This window comes from Perognathus longimembris, chromosome 28 (genome assembly GCF_023159225.1).
Source record: "Perognathus longimembris pacificus isolate PPM17 chromosome 28, ASM2315922v1, whole genome shotgun sequence".
NCBI classification, from domain to species: domain Eukaryota; kingdom Metazoa; phylum Chordata; class Mammalia; order Rodentia; family Heteromyidae; genus Perognathus; species Perognathus longimembris.
The window spans coordinates 54,258,846-54,277,377 of NC_063188.1; the positions used below are offsets into that span (position 1 = coordinate 54,258,846).

Below are 18,532 nucleotides of genomic sequence, written 5' to 3' on the forward strand. Positions count from 1 at the left end.
TGGTTAATTGGAGATATGTTACTTTTTGCTCGGGATTGCTTTGATTCATGATCCTCAGATATCAACCTCTTGATAGTTAGGATTACAGGTGTGAGCTGCCAATGCCCAGCTGTTAATATATTTCAATTAAATTTGAAGTTAATTGCATTTCTCATTACTTTTTCATAAGGTCTATAATGTTTTTAAGGTAGTATTTACAGTAATAAATATGGGTACTAGTACTTATACTGTCCAGTAGTCAATATGACTTATTTTATTTTTCAAGATATTTTAGTTTCTTTTGTATTGTTACTATTTTTGTGGTTTCAAGTACCTGTACCTACTACATGTTTGTTATATTGTGTTCTTTTGTTTACTTTCTGAAATATTATTTTGGGGATTGTTGTATTCAGGTACTTTCAAAAATGACAATAGTACTTAAACATATTGCTTGTTTTTTAATGTAAATCAATTGCAAACTCCTTGAAAACTTTGAACATAATTTGCTGTTTTTGTATACAACTTTGTTAAAAATTTACAATATATGGACACTTTTTTTAGGAATAATTTGCCATCTGTAGAAGACAAAGTCACTAAATTAAAGGTGACTATGGTTGCCTGGGACCGTTATGATACCACAGTCATTACCGCAGTGAACAATTTCCTTTTGAAAGTGTGGAATTCTGTCACAGGGCAGCTTCTTCATACTTTATCTGTAAGTATTTTTTTGGTGCAAGACTGGGACTCTTGGTATCTGTTGCTTTTGCTCATTGGCTGGCATTCTACAACCTGAGCTATACCTCCAACCCCAAGTTTTTAATTTTTAAGAGTCATTAAAATGGTCACACAGAGGCTTGCCTACTGTGTTTGAGGCACTGGGTTGAACTATAATGCTGAGGAAAAGAAATTCTTTTTTTTTTTTCACCAGTCTAGAGACTTTATTCAAGGAGCACCTTGCAGGGGCTATGCACAAAACACATATTCACTAAGTTCAGATGATGGCAAAAAGCTCTGCACACAGGTAGAGTTCCACATTCTTAATGTATCAGTGTAATGGATTTCAACTGCAAGATAAAAGGTCTTTGTACACACTAGACAAATCAGGAAGTGGAGAACATCCAGAATCTGGGGGAAAAATAGATTAGGAAAGGAGAAAGGGAACAATGTGCTGGTGGCTCACATCCTCGTAACTCAGGAGGCTGGGATCTGAGGACGGTGGTTCAAAGCCTGCCAGGGCATAAAAGTGGTCTACAGTGAGTGCTTGCCTAACACTGGAGAAGCTGTGGGTGCTATTCCCAACATCACCAAAATAAATTTTAAGGTACTTTATTGGAACATAATATCCAATTTCTCCTCAGTGAATTTTATTCCAAATAAATCATAATTTCCATCCAGAATATGATTCCAAAGAATGTTCTGCTTCATTTTGCCCTTTGAAGAGGGCATGGCAATACAAACATCTCCAAAATGCCTCTCATCATTCTCAGAAATGGCAGTTCACTCATTGAAAATGCTTTTCCATTTTCAACTAAGGTGAGATTTGTTAGGAAATCTCTGTAACAACTTATTCATTTTGTGAGGAAGTAAGCTCCTAGAATCTCCCAGGGTGTCCTGGAGTGTTTTCATCTTTCCTGCTTCCTGAGCCCTCGAGGCACAATCCAAGAAGTCCTGGATCTCTTTCCCGCACGCCTCGTCGCGGAATTCGTTCTTCTTCCAGCAAGCCATCATCACCGACATCTCCGTGATACACGTCGTCTCGCCCTTCTCCCGGCGCCGTTTTCCGACGCGATTAGCTAGGATAAGCAGCTTGTTAGGCTTCAATACCGGTTTCCGCGGGTTCCCAATGCGCACCAGGCGGCCCCGGAGACTGGGGGCGGCCATTTTGCATTTTTGGAAAAGAAATTCTTTAAGGCTGTATGTCTATAGTCCCTGTAGCTGAAGTGGAGGATCCCTTGAGCTCACGAGTTTGATACCAGTTTTTGCAACACAGTGAGGCCTTGTGTCAAAAAAAAACTGATTAAGATTTGCATTATTCTATAAGGTAGGAAATTGTTAAGTTCTGGTCTTTATATAGGCTTTAATATACTGAAAGAGAAGCATAAAACATAAAGCGTTGACTTTTTAGAGCAATGTCCAGTTTTTCAATTAGATAACATCTTAAATGGAACCCACAGGTAGTTACAGAGCACAGATACTATGCTTTGTCATTTGAGTGCATCATTACCCCCCCCAAAGTTCAATTTGAATAGCAATGATATAGAATGATGTATGAAAAATAATGAAATTTTGACTATTACTGGGATGCTAGTGAAAAATTGTTACATTTTTAGTGGCCTTTAAAAAATAGCAGAGTCCTAGATATTCAAATAATATTAAAAGGGCTTAGTTAATAAGCTTAAATACCTTTCTACCTTTTCTATGGCACAGTTTAAAAATCAGTTACAGATTTGAGGAATGCTAAGTGAAATACATTGTTCATGCAATACCTGCATAGTAAATGAAATGCTATTGAATTGGTATGTATAAATTCATTAAAACCAGGATTTATATCACTCCCAAGGTCTTTTGAAGAAGCAACCCATATATTCTGTGCTACTTTTCTTTTTTAATATTTAATTTTTATTCTAGGGGCATGATGATGAAGTATTTGTTTTGGAAGCACACCCATTTGATCAAAGGATCATACTTTCTGCGGGTCATGATGGGAACATTTTCATTTGGGATCTTGACCGTGGGACCAAAATTCGGAATTATTTTAATATGGTAAGAGAAACCTATGTTTAATACCTATTAAAGTGACATGCTTTAGAGCATAAGAATATTGAAAGTATACCTGATACAACTTCTTGACATCTATGTTTAAGTTGGGAAACTAATTCAGAAGTGATTCAGTTTAAGTATTTGGCCAGTGTAGAATCTGGCTTTTCATGGTAAAAGTGCTGTTAGCATTTCTCAAGTTCTGCCTGTCCCAACTTTAATCTACTTAAACTTAAAATGATTAACTTTAGATTTAGTATCTGACCAAAGCATCATAAAAAGATTAATGCCTAAACTTTATGAAGTACTATAATACTTTTATTTGCCTCTAGTAAACCCCATATTGCTTAGTAGTCAGAAAGTTATTTGGGAAACATTGCTTTGAAGATAAGGATGTTTCTAACAGCCTATTTCATAGCAATCATAGGAAACACTGAGCTATTTCCTTTCAGTAAAACATCCTTTTATGGTGAGGAAAATACTTATATTTTCTATATTTAGTACTAAGCATTTCTAAATGTTTAGTTGGCTTTTAAGCTCAGTTCTATAGACTTTGTTTTACCCACAGCATCTATAAAAGTGACTTTTGTGTTGTAATTTTAGGATGAATATTTTGAGACTTAATTGCATTACAGCTTAAGATATATAGCTAACACCTTGATTTTGCTAAGTAACACTTTTGTCAGTTTGGTTGCATGTAGGTCTTCTTAAATCTCATTCACTGATTTTCTCTATCAGGAGATGTGACATTGTTAGCTGTAATTCATTGCATCCATTGCAATTTGAGTCTCTCTAATTTCTTTGAGAGCTTGACTATGTACTCTACAATTCTTTGGTTACTGAAATCAGAGAGTGCATTGAACTTGATGCCTCACAGAATCCAGGGGTATTAGGAAGAAGTTAGCACCTGCTTATTATTTGAGAACTACTTTTAAGATAACTTAAAAAGACTCTTCCAAATTTCAGATTGAAGGCCAAGGTCATGGTGCAGTGTTTGATTGTAAATTCTCGCCAGATGGAAACCATTTTGCCTGCACAGATTCTCATGGACATTTGCTGCTTTTTGGTTTTGGATGTAGTAAATACTACGAGAAGGTCAGTGTATTTCATTTTCGTTGTCTATAATTTGGGTTGTTATTATTATTTACAAATTTCATTTTAAGTTTTCCAGTTCATAATGTTTTTTGGCCAGTCCTGGGGCTTGAACTCTGTGCCTGAGCACTGTCCCTGGCTTCTTTTGGCTCAAGGCTAGCACTCTACCACTTGAGCCACAGCACCATTTCTGGCTTTTTCCCCCCTATATATATAGTGCTGAGGAATCAAACCCAGGGCTTCATGAATGTGAGGCAAGCATTCTACCACTAGGCCATATTCCCAGCCCTTAATAAACATTTTTGTGTCATCAGTAGACATGAAATAAAATCATCTTGAGAAAGTATTTTGTTCTTACCAGAAAATCAAACATGGCAGGAAGAGTCACTGTTGAGGTATGGGATGATACATACAAGGTCATTAGGAATTTGTTTTGCTTAGAACATATGCTCTACTACTAGGTTGTATCTTTTCCTTATATTATAAATTGGGAATTAACAGCTGGTTACTGGATAATGTACATTTTCTTGGTTGGCCAGTAAATCCTTTGGAAGCCAGCATAGTCAGTCCTTTATACCTCATTTGCTGTGAATTTGGGATACATTGTAGAATCCTAACAGTGGGAAGAGAACTGAGAAGTATTAACATCAGCTCCATGTTTGGATCACCTTTGAGTGTCACTGATGTGATTGATTGACATGTATCACCATGTATATTTCAATTATCCTCATTTGAGTAAAAAGAAAAACTATAGATTTCTATGGTTTTTACAAGTTAAAATAGCCTACTTTTAGCTGAGCACTGGTAGCTCATGCCTGTAATCCTAGCTACTCAGGAGGCTAAGATCTGAGGATCACAGTTGAAAGCCATCTTGGACAGGACATTCCATGAGTCTCTGATCTCCATTAAACTAAAAAACACCAGACTATGACTCTAGTGTTAAGAGTTCTTGCCTTGAGCAAAACAAGCTCAGGGACAGCACCTAGGTCCAGAGTTCAAGCCAGGACTGGGGTGGGAGGAGGGGGAAAAGTAAACTAATTCTTACTGTTCTGATTACAGAAATAGGATGTGGGACCAAGTGTAGAATTTTGTAGGTTAAAAAAATTACACAGTAGGTAATTTATTTGCACCCGGAGGGAACATTTTGCAATGTAAGACTATGGGAATGCAAGTTGTCTGTTTGAAGAAGTTTGTGCTCTAGAATTGAAACTGTCCAGTTGATACTTTGTATATGTTAAATATAAAAAAAATTGTATACTAACAATTTAACTATAGATTCCAGATCAGATGTTCTTCCACACGGATTATCGACCTCTCATCCGTGATTCTAATAACTATGTATTAGATGAACAAACTCAACAAGCCCCTCACCTTATGCCTCCTCCTTTCTTGGTGGATGTTGATGGAAATCCTCATCCTACAAAATTTCAACGGCTAGTACCAGGACGGGAAAATTGCAAAGATGAACAGCTTATACCACAGCTGGGTTATGTGGCTAATGGTATGTTATCTCAAAAGTGAATTTTAAAATATTATATAAGCTATTAGACTTGCTGCTCTTCTATGACATTTTCTAAACCATGAACTAGTCTGTAACATGTTTTACCTATAGCTCATATAGGTTTTTAGAATAAACGAGTATATTAATCAAAAAGCATATTGACCTAAGTTTTTTCCCTTAGAAAAAAAACTTACAAGATATATGTTTGTTGCTAAGTGTTAAATATAGTGCTTAATTGTGATGGTTAAATCTGTCTCTAGTGTATCAAATATTTGATACTTTTTTTTTTTTTTTTTTTTGGCCAGTCCTGGGGCTTGGACTCAGGGCCTGAGCACTCTTCCTGGCTTCCTTTTTGCTCAAGGCTAGCACTCTGCCACTTGAGCCACAGCGCCTCTTCTGGCCGTTTTCTAGATATGTGGTGCTGGAGAATAGAACCCAGGGCTTCATGTATATGAGGCAAGCTCTCTTGCCACTAGGCCATATTCCCAGCCCTTGATACTATTTTGATATTGTTATATATAACAGAACAAGAGAAACAGGGACATGATGTATTTAAGAAAGAGAATATTTTAAGTTTTCATTCAGAAGTTTACATTGAATTTTACTGAATCATACAAATAACTTTTCTCCTTTATAAAACACTGAGATGTATCAAGATATTTACTTGAAAGACCATTATTTCAACTTCTTTAGAACTAAATGTTCATTAAATAATACGCAAAACATTTATGTGTCTGAATGTGTTTAAACATTACTCAAATATCGAATTCCTTTCTTTTATCTTGGAATATGGAGAAAATTTATTTTGAAGTGAGTTATTTAACTTTAATAGCAAGGTGTACTGTCTTATGTCCATAGTCCCACCATTTTGTAGACCAGAATGGGCTATGAAGCAATCCCTGTCCCAGAAAACCAAATATTGGCAGCATGAAAACTGAAAGTTAATTTATTTTAGTATTCTTTAGTATGAAAAGGTCCTCCTAATAATAATATACAACTTAATTGCATCTGTTAAGTCACATAATGTAAGCTAACATGTCAAACACTGTAAAAGTTCGTCCATATAAGATGTTTTTGTTTGAGATCTTTGTTTTAAAGTAAATTTTAAGTTATTTCTCTTACAGTTCATAGTTTAAGTTTTATTTTTTACCATTGTTAGGGTATACTCAGTTGCAATCAGTTTTATGACTTTATATCTTTTGGTCTCATTAAGGTGATGGTGAGGTGGTAGAACAGGTAATTGGACAGCAAACCAATGACCAAGATGAAAGCATCCTTGATGGGATCATCAGAGAGCTGCAGAGAGAACAAGATCTAAGACTAATTAACGAAGGAGATGTTCCACATTTTCCAATTAATAGATCCTATTCTGTTAATGGTGGTAGGTATTTGTGTATTTATGAGAGGTATGATAAATATACTTTTAATAGTTACAGCAAATGTAAAAAATGCTTCAAGAGTTTTAATTTTAAATTAAAATAATTTGTTTAATGGTTTTTAAATGGAAACATTCTTATTCACTTCAGTATACCAGATATGGTATATTAAAGTAGGGTACCATCATCTCATCAGTTGTGACAGAAATAACTTAGCATCTTGTCAGAAATATAGGTAAATATCACTTGTGAATTTATAAAAAAAAATGGCGAAAGACAAGTTATCTCAGAAACTGCAGACATATCAAATAAAATTAAGTTATTGTTTTTATCCTATTTTTAAATAAATGAGTCTGTTTATTTGTTTTGTTTTTGTTGCCAGTCCTGGGCATGGACTCAGGGCCTGAGCACTGTCCCTGGCTTCTTTTTTCTCAAGACTAGCACTCTACCTCTTGAGCCACAGAGCCACTTCCGGCTTTTTTCTGTATATGTGGTGCTGAGGAATCAAACCCAGGGCTTCATGTATACAAGGCAAGCACTTTGCCACTAGGCCATATTTTCAGCCACAAATAAATGTGTCGGTTGTATGACTTTCTTCACTTTATGTGAAATAGGCGTATGCATCTGATGTGTGTGTATTGTGTGTGTGTGTGTGAGAGAGACAGAGAGCAAGGGAGAGATTGTTCCCATTTTGCTTTTATCAAGAGCTACTGGCTTATGTTAAATTGTACTCTGAAATTTTGTCAGACTTGTTCCTTATGTTGAATGCAATTGGGGTGATTTATGTGGATAGAATGGAATTAGGTGTTGCACAGAAGTGAGTTTGAGGTGTTTCACAAGGTATTTTATTCATTTTTCATTTCTTCAGTATCCTTTGAAGTTAAATAGAAATGCTTCTTTATTTGGGTGACTTGAAGCATGTAAGTTAGGTGAACTTTCCTGAACTTGGAACAAGATGAGAGGTAGACAAATAATCCTGTGTGTCTAGGCCTTGTTTAAGACATAGAACTTTCTTAAAGCCCTTATTTAGACATCCATTAGTGAAATCAACATTTAGTTCTACTTTGAGTATTAAGTTGCTGTAGATAGATTAGATATGTCATTAGTTAAAAGCATCCCACTGACTTCTATTTGCAATGTGGTTTTTTTCCTAGTGTTTAATAATTGAAGAGGTTAGTGTCTATTTGTTTTATTTGAAACTATGAGAATAGTAAATTTAATTATACAAGAGGAAGCTTTTTGTAAGATTAGAAGGGAAAGTAAAAATATTGTTAAGTCTTTTCTTTCATCAATCTTGAAATAAAATTTTGGTGGTGTAAATTTGGTGTTTTTCCACTGGTACCATGTAAAACCATACTGAAACATTTTTATGAAACTGAAGAAATGTTCACAGTAGGACAAAATCACAACAGTGCTGCTCAGGGGACCACAAATCTATGACTGTGATCTTGTTCTTGTCAGCTCCCTGGTTTATACTTTTCATTTTTGAAATTTTATTAAAACATTACAATGAATTTTTTTAGTTAGGCTCATGCTGTGTGACTATGTAGTTTAAGGTGATCCTGAACTCAAAATCATCCTGTTTCTACCTCCCTGCTGTAAGGATTAAAGGTCTACACAGTTTAACTACTCTAGGCTTACTCTGGAATATGTAACTGAGTAAGCAAAAATTTAGATTCAAAAATCTTTCTCAGGGGGCTGGGGATATGGCCTAGTGGCAAGAGTGTTTGCCTCGTATACATGAAGCCCTGGGTTCAATTCCCTAGCACCACATATGCAGAAAATGGCCAGAAGTGGCGCTGTGGCTCAAGTGGCAGAGTGCTAGCCTTGAGCAAAGAGAAGCCAGGGACAGTGCTCAGGCCCTGAGTCCAAGGCCCAGGACTGGCCAAAAAAAAAAAAAAAAAAAAAAAAAAAATCTTTCTCAGCTAGTACTAACAAGCATTTATAGACTTCACAAATCATTTTTTCCTGTCCTGGGGCTTCAAATCAGGGCCTGAGCACTGTCCCTGGATTCCTTCTGCTCAGGGATAGCACTCTACCACTTTAGACACAGCACCACTTCCTGCCTTTTCTGTTTATGTGGTACTGAGGAATAGAATCCAGGGATTCATACATGCTAGGCAAACACTGTACATTCCCCCCCCCAATCATTTTTTAGTTTGTATATTCAAAATTGAATCCATTGTGAAGGTGCTTTAAAGAAAATACAAAGAATTGATAGTGGCACTGGGAATGTGGCTTAGCAGTAGAGTGCTTGCCTAGCGCTAGCATGCATGAAGCCCTGGGTTCTATTACTCAGCACCACATAAACAGAAAAAAACAGAAGTGGTGCTGTGGCTCAAGAGGTAGAGTGCTAGCATTGAGCAAAAAGCCAGGGACAGTGCTCAGGCCCTGAGTACACACCCCAGGACTGGGGGGTGGGGAAAGGATTGATAGAAACTCAGCATTTCTTCATTTTCAGTTTTCTTTATAACATTGCACAAAACCTTCTCAGCTTTAACAGTTCTATTTGATTTAAAACTCTGACCTGTAAAGAGTTTGTTTGCTCACAAAGTTGTAATTTTTCTTGCTTTTGTTTTAGCTTTGAGAAGTCCAAATATGGATATACCTTCTTCCCCAAATATTGGACTTCGACGTAGTGGTCAAATTGAAGGTGTGCGACAAATGCACAACAATGCTCCTAGGAGCCAAATGGCCACTGAACGTGATCTGATGGCGTGGAGCAGAAGGGTGGTGGTAAATGAACTTAATAATGGGGTTAGTAGGTGAGTCAATAAAGTAACATTCATAACCAAGTTTAAAGCATAAAGTTCTATTTGTTAGTAATAACTTACATTGTTACCCTACTAGCTTAGTTATTTTTAATTGAATCACAATTTAGTTTTAATATGTTCTTCCAGTTCATTCGATAGCAAATATCATCTTCAGTTTCCTCACCTTTGTGTTAAATGCTTTGGGGAATACTGAAAATGGAAAGTGTAATTTCTGTTCTATGAATTTATTAGGTATGGATGTATAAGAGTAGAAATATTACTATGTGAGAACTCAAAAGTGATCATTTGTGATTTACTATGTGAGGGGTATATGGGTGTTAACTCCATGATTTCAGGGAAAAGCCACCAGCTAGATACTGGAGAAGTATGGGAGTCCAGTGTACTGTAGTCTAGTTATTAGAGTATATTTAGAAATGTCATTTAAGTAGAATTCATTGGATGGGGATTTCATTAGGAGGAATGTTAAACCTAGAATTTCTATTATTATTTGTAAGTACTAGCATTTACTATTATATTAATGTGAGACCAACAATAGCAAATGGAAAATTTATTAAAGGGAAGGACCATTAACAGAGAGTGTAAAATTCTTTGTAATCATGCACCTTCTTCAACAATCCTTTTAGCACATCCCCTTTCTGCTTTCTGGTACAATTAGAAAACAACAAAAATGGGGCTGGGAATGTGGCTTAGTGGTAGAATGCTTGCCTAGCATGCACGAAGCCCTGGGTTCAATTCCTGAGCACCACATATACAGAAAAAGCCGTAAGTGGTGCTGTGGCTCAAGAGGTAGAGTTCTAGCCTTGAGCAAAAAGAAGCCAGGGACAGAGCTCACATCCTGAGGACTGGCAAAAAAAAAAAAAGACAAAAATGTTGCAACTAGCTCACGCTTGTGATCCCAGCTACTCAGGAGACTGAGCTCTGAAGATTACAATTTAAAGGCAGCTGGGGCAGGAAAGCCAGGAGACTACCCAGAAAAAGCTGCAAGTAACCCCATGGTCAAAGTGATAGAGCACTAGCCTTGAGTTAAAGAAGCTCAGGGATAGTGTCCAAGCCCTGAGTTCAAGCCCTAGGAGGCAAAAAAAAGATAATTTTAAAACCTTGTATATTCATTTATTATTGCTCTACTTGGGCCCACAGTGCCACTTCCAGCTGAATGGCACCCAGGATATCATGTATGCTAGGTAAGCACTCTACCACTAAGCCACATTCCCAGCACCTTAATATAATATTTTACTTAAAGACTTATTAGAATTGAAAGAAAGGGCTATAAATGATTTAATAACAGTGTTAATTTCAAAGTTATTCACAGTAACCAAATGGTGAGCATGAATCAAATATGGGTAAAATGAGTGGACAAACAAATGTGATATAGCCAATGTGAATATACAATGGAATATTACAGAGCCCTAATGAAGAGTTCTGATACTTTCCATAACATCATTAAGCTTTGAAAGCATCATGCTAAATAACAGAAGCCAGAGGCAAAAATACAAATATATCAAAGTACAAAACTAAAATATCTAAATGAGGCAAACACATAGCTATTGAAGGGTAGAGAAAAGGGAAAAAGAATTTATTGCTTCTAGTTATATAATTTTTCATTAGAGTAGTAAAAAATTTTGGACATAGTAGAGATGGTTGTGTGACTTTATGAATGTAATCAATGCCACCAAGGTATGCAGCTAAAATGTTAGCATGACAAATTTTTAAGTATTAGTTTTCTTTTTGATAATTTATTTTGACATTTGTTTTGTTATTAGGGTACAGGAAGAATGTCGAACTGCAAAAGGTGACATAGAAATTGGACTTTATACAGTAGAAAAGAAGAAAAAGCCATCTTATACTATCCAAAGAGTAAGTTTACTTTTACAGTTTGTTATTGTATTTAGTATCTGCATTTATTTACAGATACCAGGTATTTGAGTTTTACATATAGTTATAGCTCTGAATTGGTTTTATTTCTGACAGTTTATCCCAATTTTCTGCTGCTGTACTTTCTGATTGATTTGTGAGATCTGTATTCAGATTTTGCATGTTCACTGATGTTTTAATTTTAAAAGTCTATTTCTTTGTGTTTGACAGAATGATTATCAGCCTAGTTATGGGCGATCTTTACGAAGGACACAACGCAAGCGTCAGCATACTTATCAAACACGGTCTAACATGGAGCACAATTCACAAGCATCATGCCAAAATTCAGGTGCACAAGAAGTGTCAGACAGCTCCTCAGAGGTTAGATCTATCTTCTTTTATTTAATATAATTTTTTGCCAGTCCTGCGGCTTGAACTTATGGCCTGGGTGCTGTCTCTGAGCTTCTTTTTTTTTTTTTTTTTTGGCCAGTCCCGGGCCTTGGACTTGGCCTGAGCACCATCCCTGGCTTCTTCCAGCTCAAGGCTAGCACTCTGCCACCTGAGCCACAGCGCCCCTTCTGGCCGTTTTCCATATATGTGGTGCTGGGGACTCGAACCGAGAGCTTCATGTGTAGGAGGCAAGCACTCTTGACACTAGGCCATATTCTCAGCCCCTCTGAGCTTCTTTTGCTCAAGGCTAGCACTCTACCACTTGAGCCATAGCATCACTATCAGCTTTTCTTGTTTATGTAGTACCAAGGAATCCAACCCAGGGCTTCATGCCTGCTAGGCAAGCACTCTACCACTAAGCTACCTTCTCAGCCCTTAATGTAATTTTTTAATTGCCTAGTTTGTACATCTTGGATTACTTTTAAGGTTTACTTTGGTTGAAAGCTATTTAATGTTTTTATTCATTAGTAAGTCACTTATAGACAGTTATGGTTTTCATGTTAAATTCTTTTAGATATCTTATTTGATTTGTAACCTTGCCAAGGGTACTACATATGCCAGCAAAGTGAGAAAAAGTAACAAGAGGTAATCTTCTAGAAATGAAAGAAAGACTATAAAAAATGATAATGAGTTAAATAGCTCCCAGATTTGGTTGTCTACAAACAGCATTTTCTGCTATTGACTTCTCTGATTATGGAAATCATTGGACAATGATTTATTTCGAAAGTACAGTTTTCATGGTCCTGAAGAGTATGGAATATCTTTCCTCTCCTCCTCTGTTCTCCAGTTTTGTGGTTCCTTTAACAATTTATGTGTATAGTAATTGTTTAGGTATGAATTGCCAGTAATGTGGTACTTCCATTCACAGTATTTCTTAGTGCCAGGTGTTTGTTGTTGTTGTTGTTGCCAGTACTGGGGCTTGAACTCAGGGCTTAGATGTTGCACCTTGGCATTTTTACTCAAGTCTCATACTCTACCATTGAGCTACAGCTCCACTTCCAGCCTTTTGGTGGTTAATTGGACATAAGACTTTCATAGACTTTCCTTCTCTGACTGGCTTTGAATTGTGGTCTCATTTCTCAATCTCCTTAATAGCTTAGATTATAGTCATGAGTCGTAGGAGCTTAACTACAGTTCTTATACAAGTTCTTTTTAAATATAGCTACCCTTTCCCACCACAGACTACCTTTTAAAAATGTTGTTCCTCCAGTTGTTGGGGGGTGGTGTACACGTGTGCGTGTGTGCACGAGCGCACATGATCCTGGGACATGAACTGAGAGCCTGTGTGCTGTCCCTGAGCTCTTTTACTGAGTGCTATTGCTGTACCACTTGTACCACAGCCCCACCTCCAGCTGGGTTTTGATGTTGTTTTTGACAGTTAATTGGAGATTAGAATCTCATAGACTTTCTTGTCTGGTCTGGCATTGAACCATGATCCTCAGATCTCAGCCTCCTGAGCAGCTAGGATAGGAATGAGCTACTGGTACTCAGATATAGTACTTAAAATACCTCTTTATGCATGTATCTCTCATTTTCCTCTACAGGACATCTTTAAAAATGCTCTCCCACAGTATTATAAAAACAGAATATTTTGGGCATTTAAGAGACTACTTAGCCAGGTGCAGGTGGGTTGGACCTGTATTCCTAGCTACTCAGGAGGCAGAGAACTGAGGAACTCGGTTCAAAGCAGCCTGGGCAATAAAGTCCCCATGAGACTGCTATCTCCAAGTACCCACTTAAAAATTGGAAGTGATGCTGTGGCTCAAAATGGTAGAATACTAGCCTTGGGCAAAAGAGCTCAGGGACATGCCCAGGCTTTGAGTTCAAGCCCCATGACTGAGAAGTAAAGAGAATACTTGGGCTTAAAGATTCTTTCTATAGTGCTAAAAAGATATTTTATACTAATAAGAATAGAATACTGGCTTGGTGCCAGTGCCTCATGCCTATAATCCTAGCTACTCAGGAGGCCGAGATTGAGGATCACAGTTCAAAGCCAGCCCAGGCAGGAAAGTCTGTGAGACTCTTAAGTCCAGTTAAGCACCAGAAAACTGGAAGTGGCACTGTGGCTCAAGTGGTAGAGCATGAGCCTTGAGCTGTAGAGCTCAGAGACAGCACTAGGGCCCAGAATTCAAGCCCCAAAACAGACAAAAACAAAACAAAAAAACAAATAGAATGCTGGAAATTTTAAATACACTTGAAAGTTACAAATACATGTAGAAAAACATGTACATTTTTACTAGAATTGTTTTTGAGGAATGGAAAATATTAAACTAGCTAATAGTAATGATGAATCTCTGTTGCTGTTTCTTTTCTATAGGAAGATGAAACTGTTGGTACCAGTGATGCTTCTATAGAGGATCCTGTTATGGAGTGGCAAAGTGAAAGTTCTTCCAGGTAGCTTTAATGATTTTCTTTTGGTCAAAATTACTCAACAGTAGCTGGGCATTGGTGGCTTATGCCTGTAATCCTTAGCTATTCACAAGCCTGAGACCTGAGTCCATGAGACTCTCCTCTCCAATCACCACAAAGCTGGAAGCCGAGTTATGGCTCCAACTAGTAGAGTGCCAGCCTCAAGTAAAAAAGCTCAGGGACAGTGCCCAGATCCTGTGTTTAAGCCCAGGACTGGCACAAAAAATTATCTAGCTTTAATATGACATTATAGGAAGTGGGCCAAACTAGACTTAACATATATAATATTTTATTGTCGAAAGAGTTTATTTAGAAGGCTATTGATCATTTTGTCATGGCTCTCCTAATATGTTTTGTGATGTCATTATGGGCTTTTTTTTTAGTTCCTTGATCTGTAAAATCCCTTTTAAATTCAAGGTTTTGCTTGTTGGAATTTCTAAGTCTATATAAGGCTTTTTAAAAGTGGAATTAAGTAGGCTTTTCCACTTGACCCATGCCTCCAACCTTTTATATGTATTTTAAAGCAACACATTACCAAGACTCATGTTAATTTTGAAGAGTTTTATGGTCTAGATAGGAATTTCAAATCCTATTATTGGAAAGATAATATAATATGCTTTATATAAGAAGCATTTCATTGATGTCACACATTATCAAAATTCTATATTGATATTTTTAATTTTCTTCAAATCTTGTCATTTACAATGCAATTTCAAAACATGTCCTTTGCTTACAGAATCATTTTCTGTACTTAATTCATTTATTTACAGTGATTCATCAAGTGAATATTCTGATTGGACAGCAGATGCTGGAATAAATTTGCAGCCACCAAAAAGACAAACCAGACAGGCAACACGCAAAATATGCAGCAGTTCAGAGGAGGAAAATGTGAAAATAGAAGAAAAGCAAAAGAAAACTAAACAAACCAGAAAGAAGGTTTGTAAAATGAATGGGTTGTTTTAATTTTGCTTTTCCTGCTTTTTTTTTTTTTTTTTTTCCAGTCCTGGGTCTCGGACTCAGGGCCTGAGCACTGTCCCTGGCTTCTTTTTGCTCAAGGCTAGCATTCTGCCACCTGAACCACAGCGCCACTTGTGGCTTTTTCTACACATGTGGTACTGAGGAATCTAACCCAGAGCTTCATGTATGCAAGGCAAACATTCTACCACTAGGCCATATTCCCACCCCATCCCCCCTTTTTACCTTTTACACATGAATACTTAAATTAGACTTTTCTTTAAAAATGTGTTATCAAAGCAACCAAGCAAGTAAAATAGTTTAAGTCCTTTAAGCTTAGCTACTTGGGATATACAGCTTGGGAAGATCATAGTTTAAGGTCAACTTGGGCAAAATGGTAGATGTAGTGGCACACATATGTAATTTTTACCTATATGGAAATCATATATAGGAGGATTACACTTTCAAGTTTGTCCTCTTCAATAAGGCAGGAAAATGCTGGGAATGTGGCATAAGTAATAGCAACATGAGGTCCTCAGTTCAATCCCCAGTACCACAAAAAATATTGAAAACTGAATGAGTTGTTATTTATAGATATCTATAGTATGAAGTTATTATCTTTTGGGCAAAATTGAATTGAATTGCTTTTTTGTTTTGTTTTGTTTGGGTTTTTTGGTTCTCTGGCTGAAACTCAAGGCCTGAATGCTGTCCCTGAGCCTCTTTGTGCTCAAGGCTAGAGCTCTACCACTTGAGCCACAGTGCCGTTTCTGGCTTTTAATAAGTAATTTATTGGAGATAAGAGTCTCCTGGATTTTCCTGCCTGGACTGGCTTTGAGCAACAATCCTCATATCTCAGCTTCCTTAGGAGCTGGGATTATAGGTGTGAGCCACCAGTTCGAGCATGATTTGCTTTTTGTAGGTACAAAAGTAGAAAGAAAAATTATATATAAGCTGGGAGGTGGTGGTTCATACCCATAATCCTAACTACACAGGAGGGTGCACTCTAAGAATCACTGTTTGAAGCTAGTAAAAAAAAAAAAGTCTATAAGAGTCTTACCTCTAACCACCAAAAACGTCAAAACTGGAGCTGTGGCACAAGCAATAGAACTCTAACTTGAGCAAAAAAAAGTACAGTGCATAGGCCCTGAATTTAAGCCCTTCTAGGACTAGTGCCAATTAAAAAGAAAGTATATATGTAATTCTTAAGATTTTTATGCTTTAGGTTTTTAGTAACCTGATTATTTTTAATCTGCTAGTTTTCATACTATTCTTAAGTATTTATGGATATTTACATAAATGATATAAATTGTAAATGTCTTTGTGTTTTAGAAAGGAGGTTTAGTTTCTATGGCAGGTGAACCAAATGAAGAATGGTTTGCCCCACAATGGATCTTGGATACCATACCACGTCGTTCCCCATTTGTTCCACAGATGGGCGATGAGGTAGGTAATTGTTACTCTTTAACAAAAATACTTAGGTTAATCTTAGGACATTAATGTTCTACTAAAATTACATAACTACAGTCTTGGCTTCTCTATTACATTGTGTATTCCTTGAGGTTGGTGACTAAACCTTATTAATTTTTTGAATCCTTTGTGTAGCCTGATACACTGTCTTAAATACAGGAGATGCTTCATAAATACAAAGATTTTCTGAATTTCCACTTAATAGAATTGAGTCATTTTGAATACTCATTCAAGCTCTAATATTGTTAAAAAGTATTCAGCATGGAAGAAAGTATACTAAAGGATATTGAGTTGAAACATGTCTTTCTGTGACCAGGGCTTTCCTACTGAGTCTGTGATTGAATAAATGTGGGTATATATTTATAATAAATCAGGAGAAAGTATTTAGAATTCTACCTGTAAGTAAAATTAATTCTGTAATTAATGTTATAGTGACATTGTAATATTTGCGCAGTAATTGGCTTTTATATACTCATGTATTGATTTGTCATTAATTTTTGATTGATCAAATGTTTGAATGCCCATTTTAATTTAAGATTAACAGTGGGTATAGAATATCATCAGACTTTGCGAGCAATTAATGTTATATCAAATTTTTGTAATTATTTGATATAAAGGTATCTCGTAACCGAGATACTCTTATGAATAAGGTATTACTTTCTAATTTTCTTTAGATCTTATTACTTCTTTTCCTTCAAGGTGAAACTTCCTGTTTGTTTTCTTAGAATCATTGAAATTTTGAACAATGCTTGTTTACACGATTCTTTTAATATGTTATGACTAATGCTCTATTGCAAAACTAGAACTAAAACCTTTTTATCAGATCAAAAATGATGATTTATTATTTTTTTGCCTGTTTTAAGAGATATAAGAATAGCAAAGTTGAATTAATTTTAAAAGTACTGAAAACAAGGTTCAGTATACTCTTAAGATCTGATGACTCTCCTTCACTCCTTATAGCCATTTCTCTGAGATTATATGATGTGGTATTTAGCCCATGCTTCCATAGAAATGAGTACTGAGTGAAGATGATTTGATAGGGACAAGTACTTTTATTAAATGAAGGTTTTTGGAACTAATTGTTTTCTGTAGACAGAAGAGGATGTTGAAGAATATATATATATATTTACTGGGATGTGTAGAATTGTCATATAGGATGTTACTGAATAATGCCTTATGTTTTCTGTTGTAGCTTATTTATTTTAGGCAAGGACATGAAGCTTATGTGAGGGCTGTAAGGAAAGCAAAAATATACAGTGTTAACTTACAAAAGCAGCCATGGAACAAAATGGATCTTAGGGTAAGTTTGCCACATTCGTAAGCTATGCAGCTATAGAGCTTTCGGCTTTTTCCCTGTTTTATGGCTGTTTCACTGCTGATTGTTTATCCAAGTAGAATTGATACATAAGTAGCCTTGTAGAAGAGACTCTTTCTTACAGCTTACATATGATATACTTTTTGAAATTTGTATGCTGTCTTCTTGCCTTGATTATTTTGACATTTCTTTGAGATTTAGGTACTGGAGTTCATAACAAATCAAGAGTTTTCCCCTAGTATGACTATTTGTCAGAAATTCTGTGCATTCTGGAGACTCAGTCTATGTGTACAATAAACATTCTCAAGATTCTGAAAGTTTTGGAATATCTCAAATATTTTAAACTACAAGAAACTTAGAAACTGGTGATCCTTCATTGGATTATCTCCATAATATCCACATACCTACATGACATTGAGTAAAGTAGATATGCCTGTTTTATTTTGAGGGACTGCTTCCAATAAACACATTCATTTATACATAATTACATAGAGGCAGATATAGGTATGTATGTACTGTCAATTCTATTTAAGTTTATATGTTTAAGTATCACAAGCCTTATGGCTGACAAATATTATGAATCAAGTGAAAATTGAGTTTGGTTTTA

The 18,532-nt window shown here is 36.2% G+C and overlaps 2 protein-coding genes across 3 annotated transcripts in view; one reads left to right on the forward strand and one right to left on the reverse strand.

Annotated features, from left to right (window-relative positions):
* Brwd3 (bromodomain and WD repeat domain containing 3) overlaps positions 1 to 18,532 on the forward strand; it is a 92,023-nt gene that overhangs the window by 47,830 nt on the left and 25,661 nt on the right. For both annotated transcript variants that reach the window (XM_048335719.1, XM_048335720.1), the window contains exons 14-25: positions 541 to 694; positions 2,608 to 2,742; positions 3,703 to 3,831; positions 5,104 to 5,329; positions 6,543 to 6,710; positions 9,287 to 9,470; positions 11,240 to 11,333; positions 11,562 to 11,711; positions 14,098 to 14,174; positions 14,960 to 15,125; positions 16,473 to 16,586; positions 17,803 to 17,910. In XM_048335719.1, the coding sequence (XP_048191676.1) occupies positions 541 to 694; positions 2,608 to 2,742; positions 3,703 to 3,831; positions 5,104 to 5,329; positions 6,543 to 6,710; positions 9,287 to 9,470; positions 11,240 to 11,333; positions 11,562 to 11,711; positions 14,098 to 14,174; positions 14,960 to 15,125; positions 16,473 to 16,586; positions 17,803 to 17,910 (1,705 nt within the window). The remainder of the gene's footprint in view (positions 1 to 540; positions 695 to 2,607; positions 2,743 to 3,702; positions 3,832 to 5,103; positions 5,330 to 6,542; positions 6,711 to 9,286; positions 9,471 to 11,239; positions 11,334 to 11,561; positions 11,712 to 14,097; positions 14,175 to 14,959; positions 15,126 to 16,472; positions 16,587 to 17,802; positions 17,911 to 18,532) is intronic.
* On the reverse strand, positions 1,322 to 1,860 carry LOC125343359 (coiled-coil-helix-coiled-coil-helix domain-containing protein 1-like). The gene has a single exon (XM_048335721.1). The coding sequence runs from the start codon at positions 1,858 to 1,860 to the stop codon at positions 1,504 to 1,506; it is 357 nt and encodes a 118-aa protein (XP_048191678.1). The 3' UTR covers positions 1,322 to 1,503.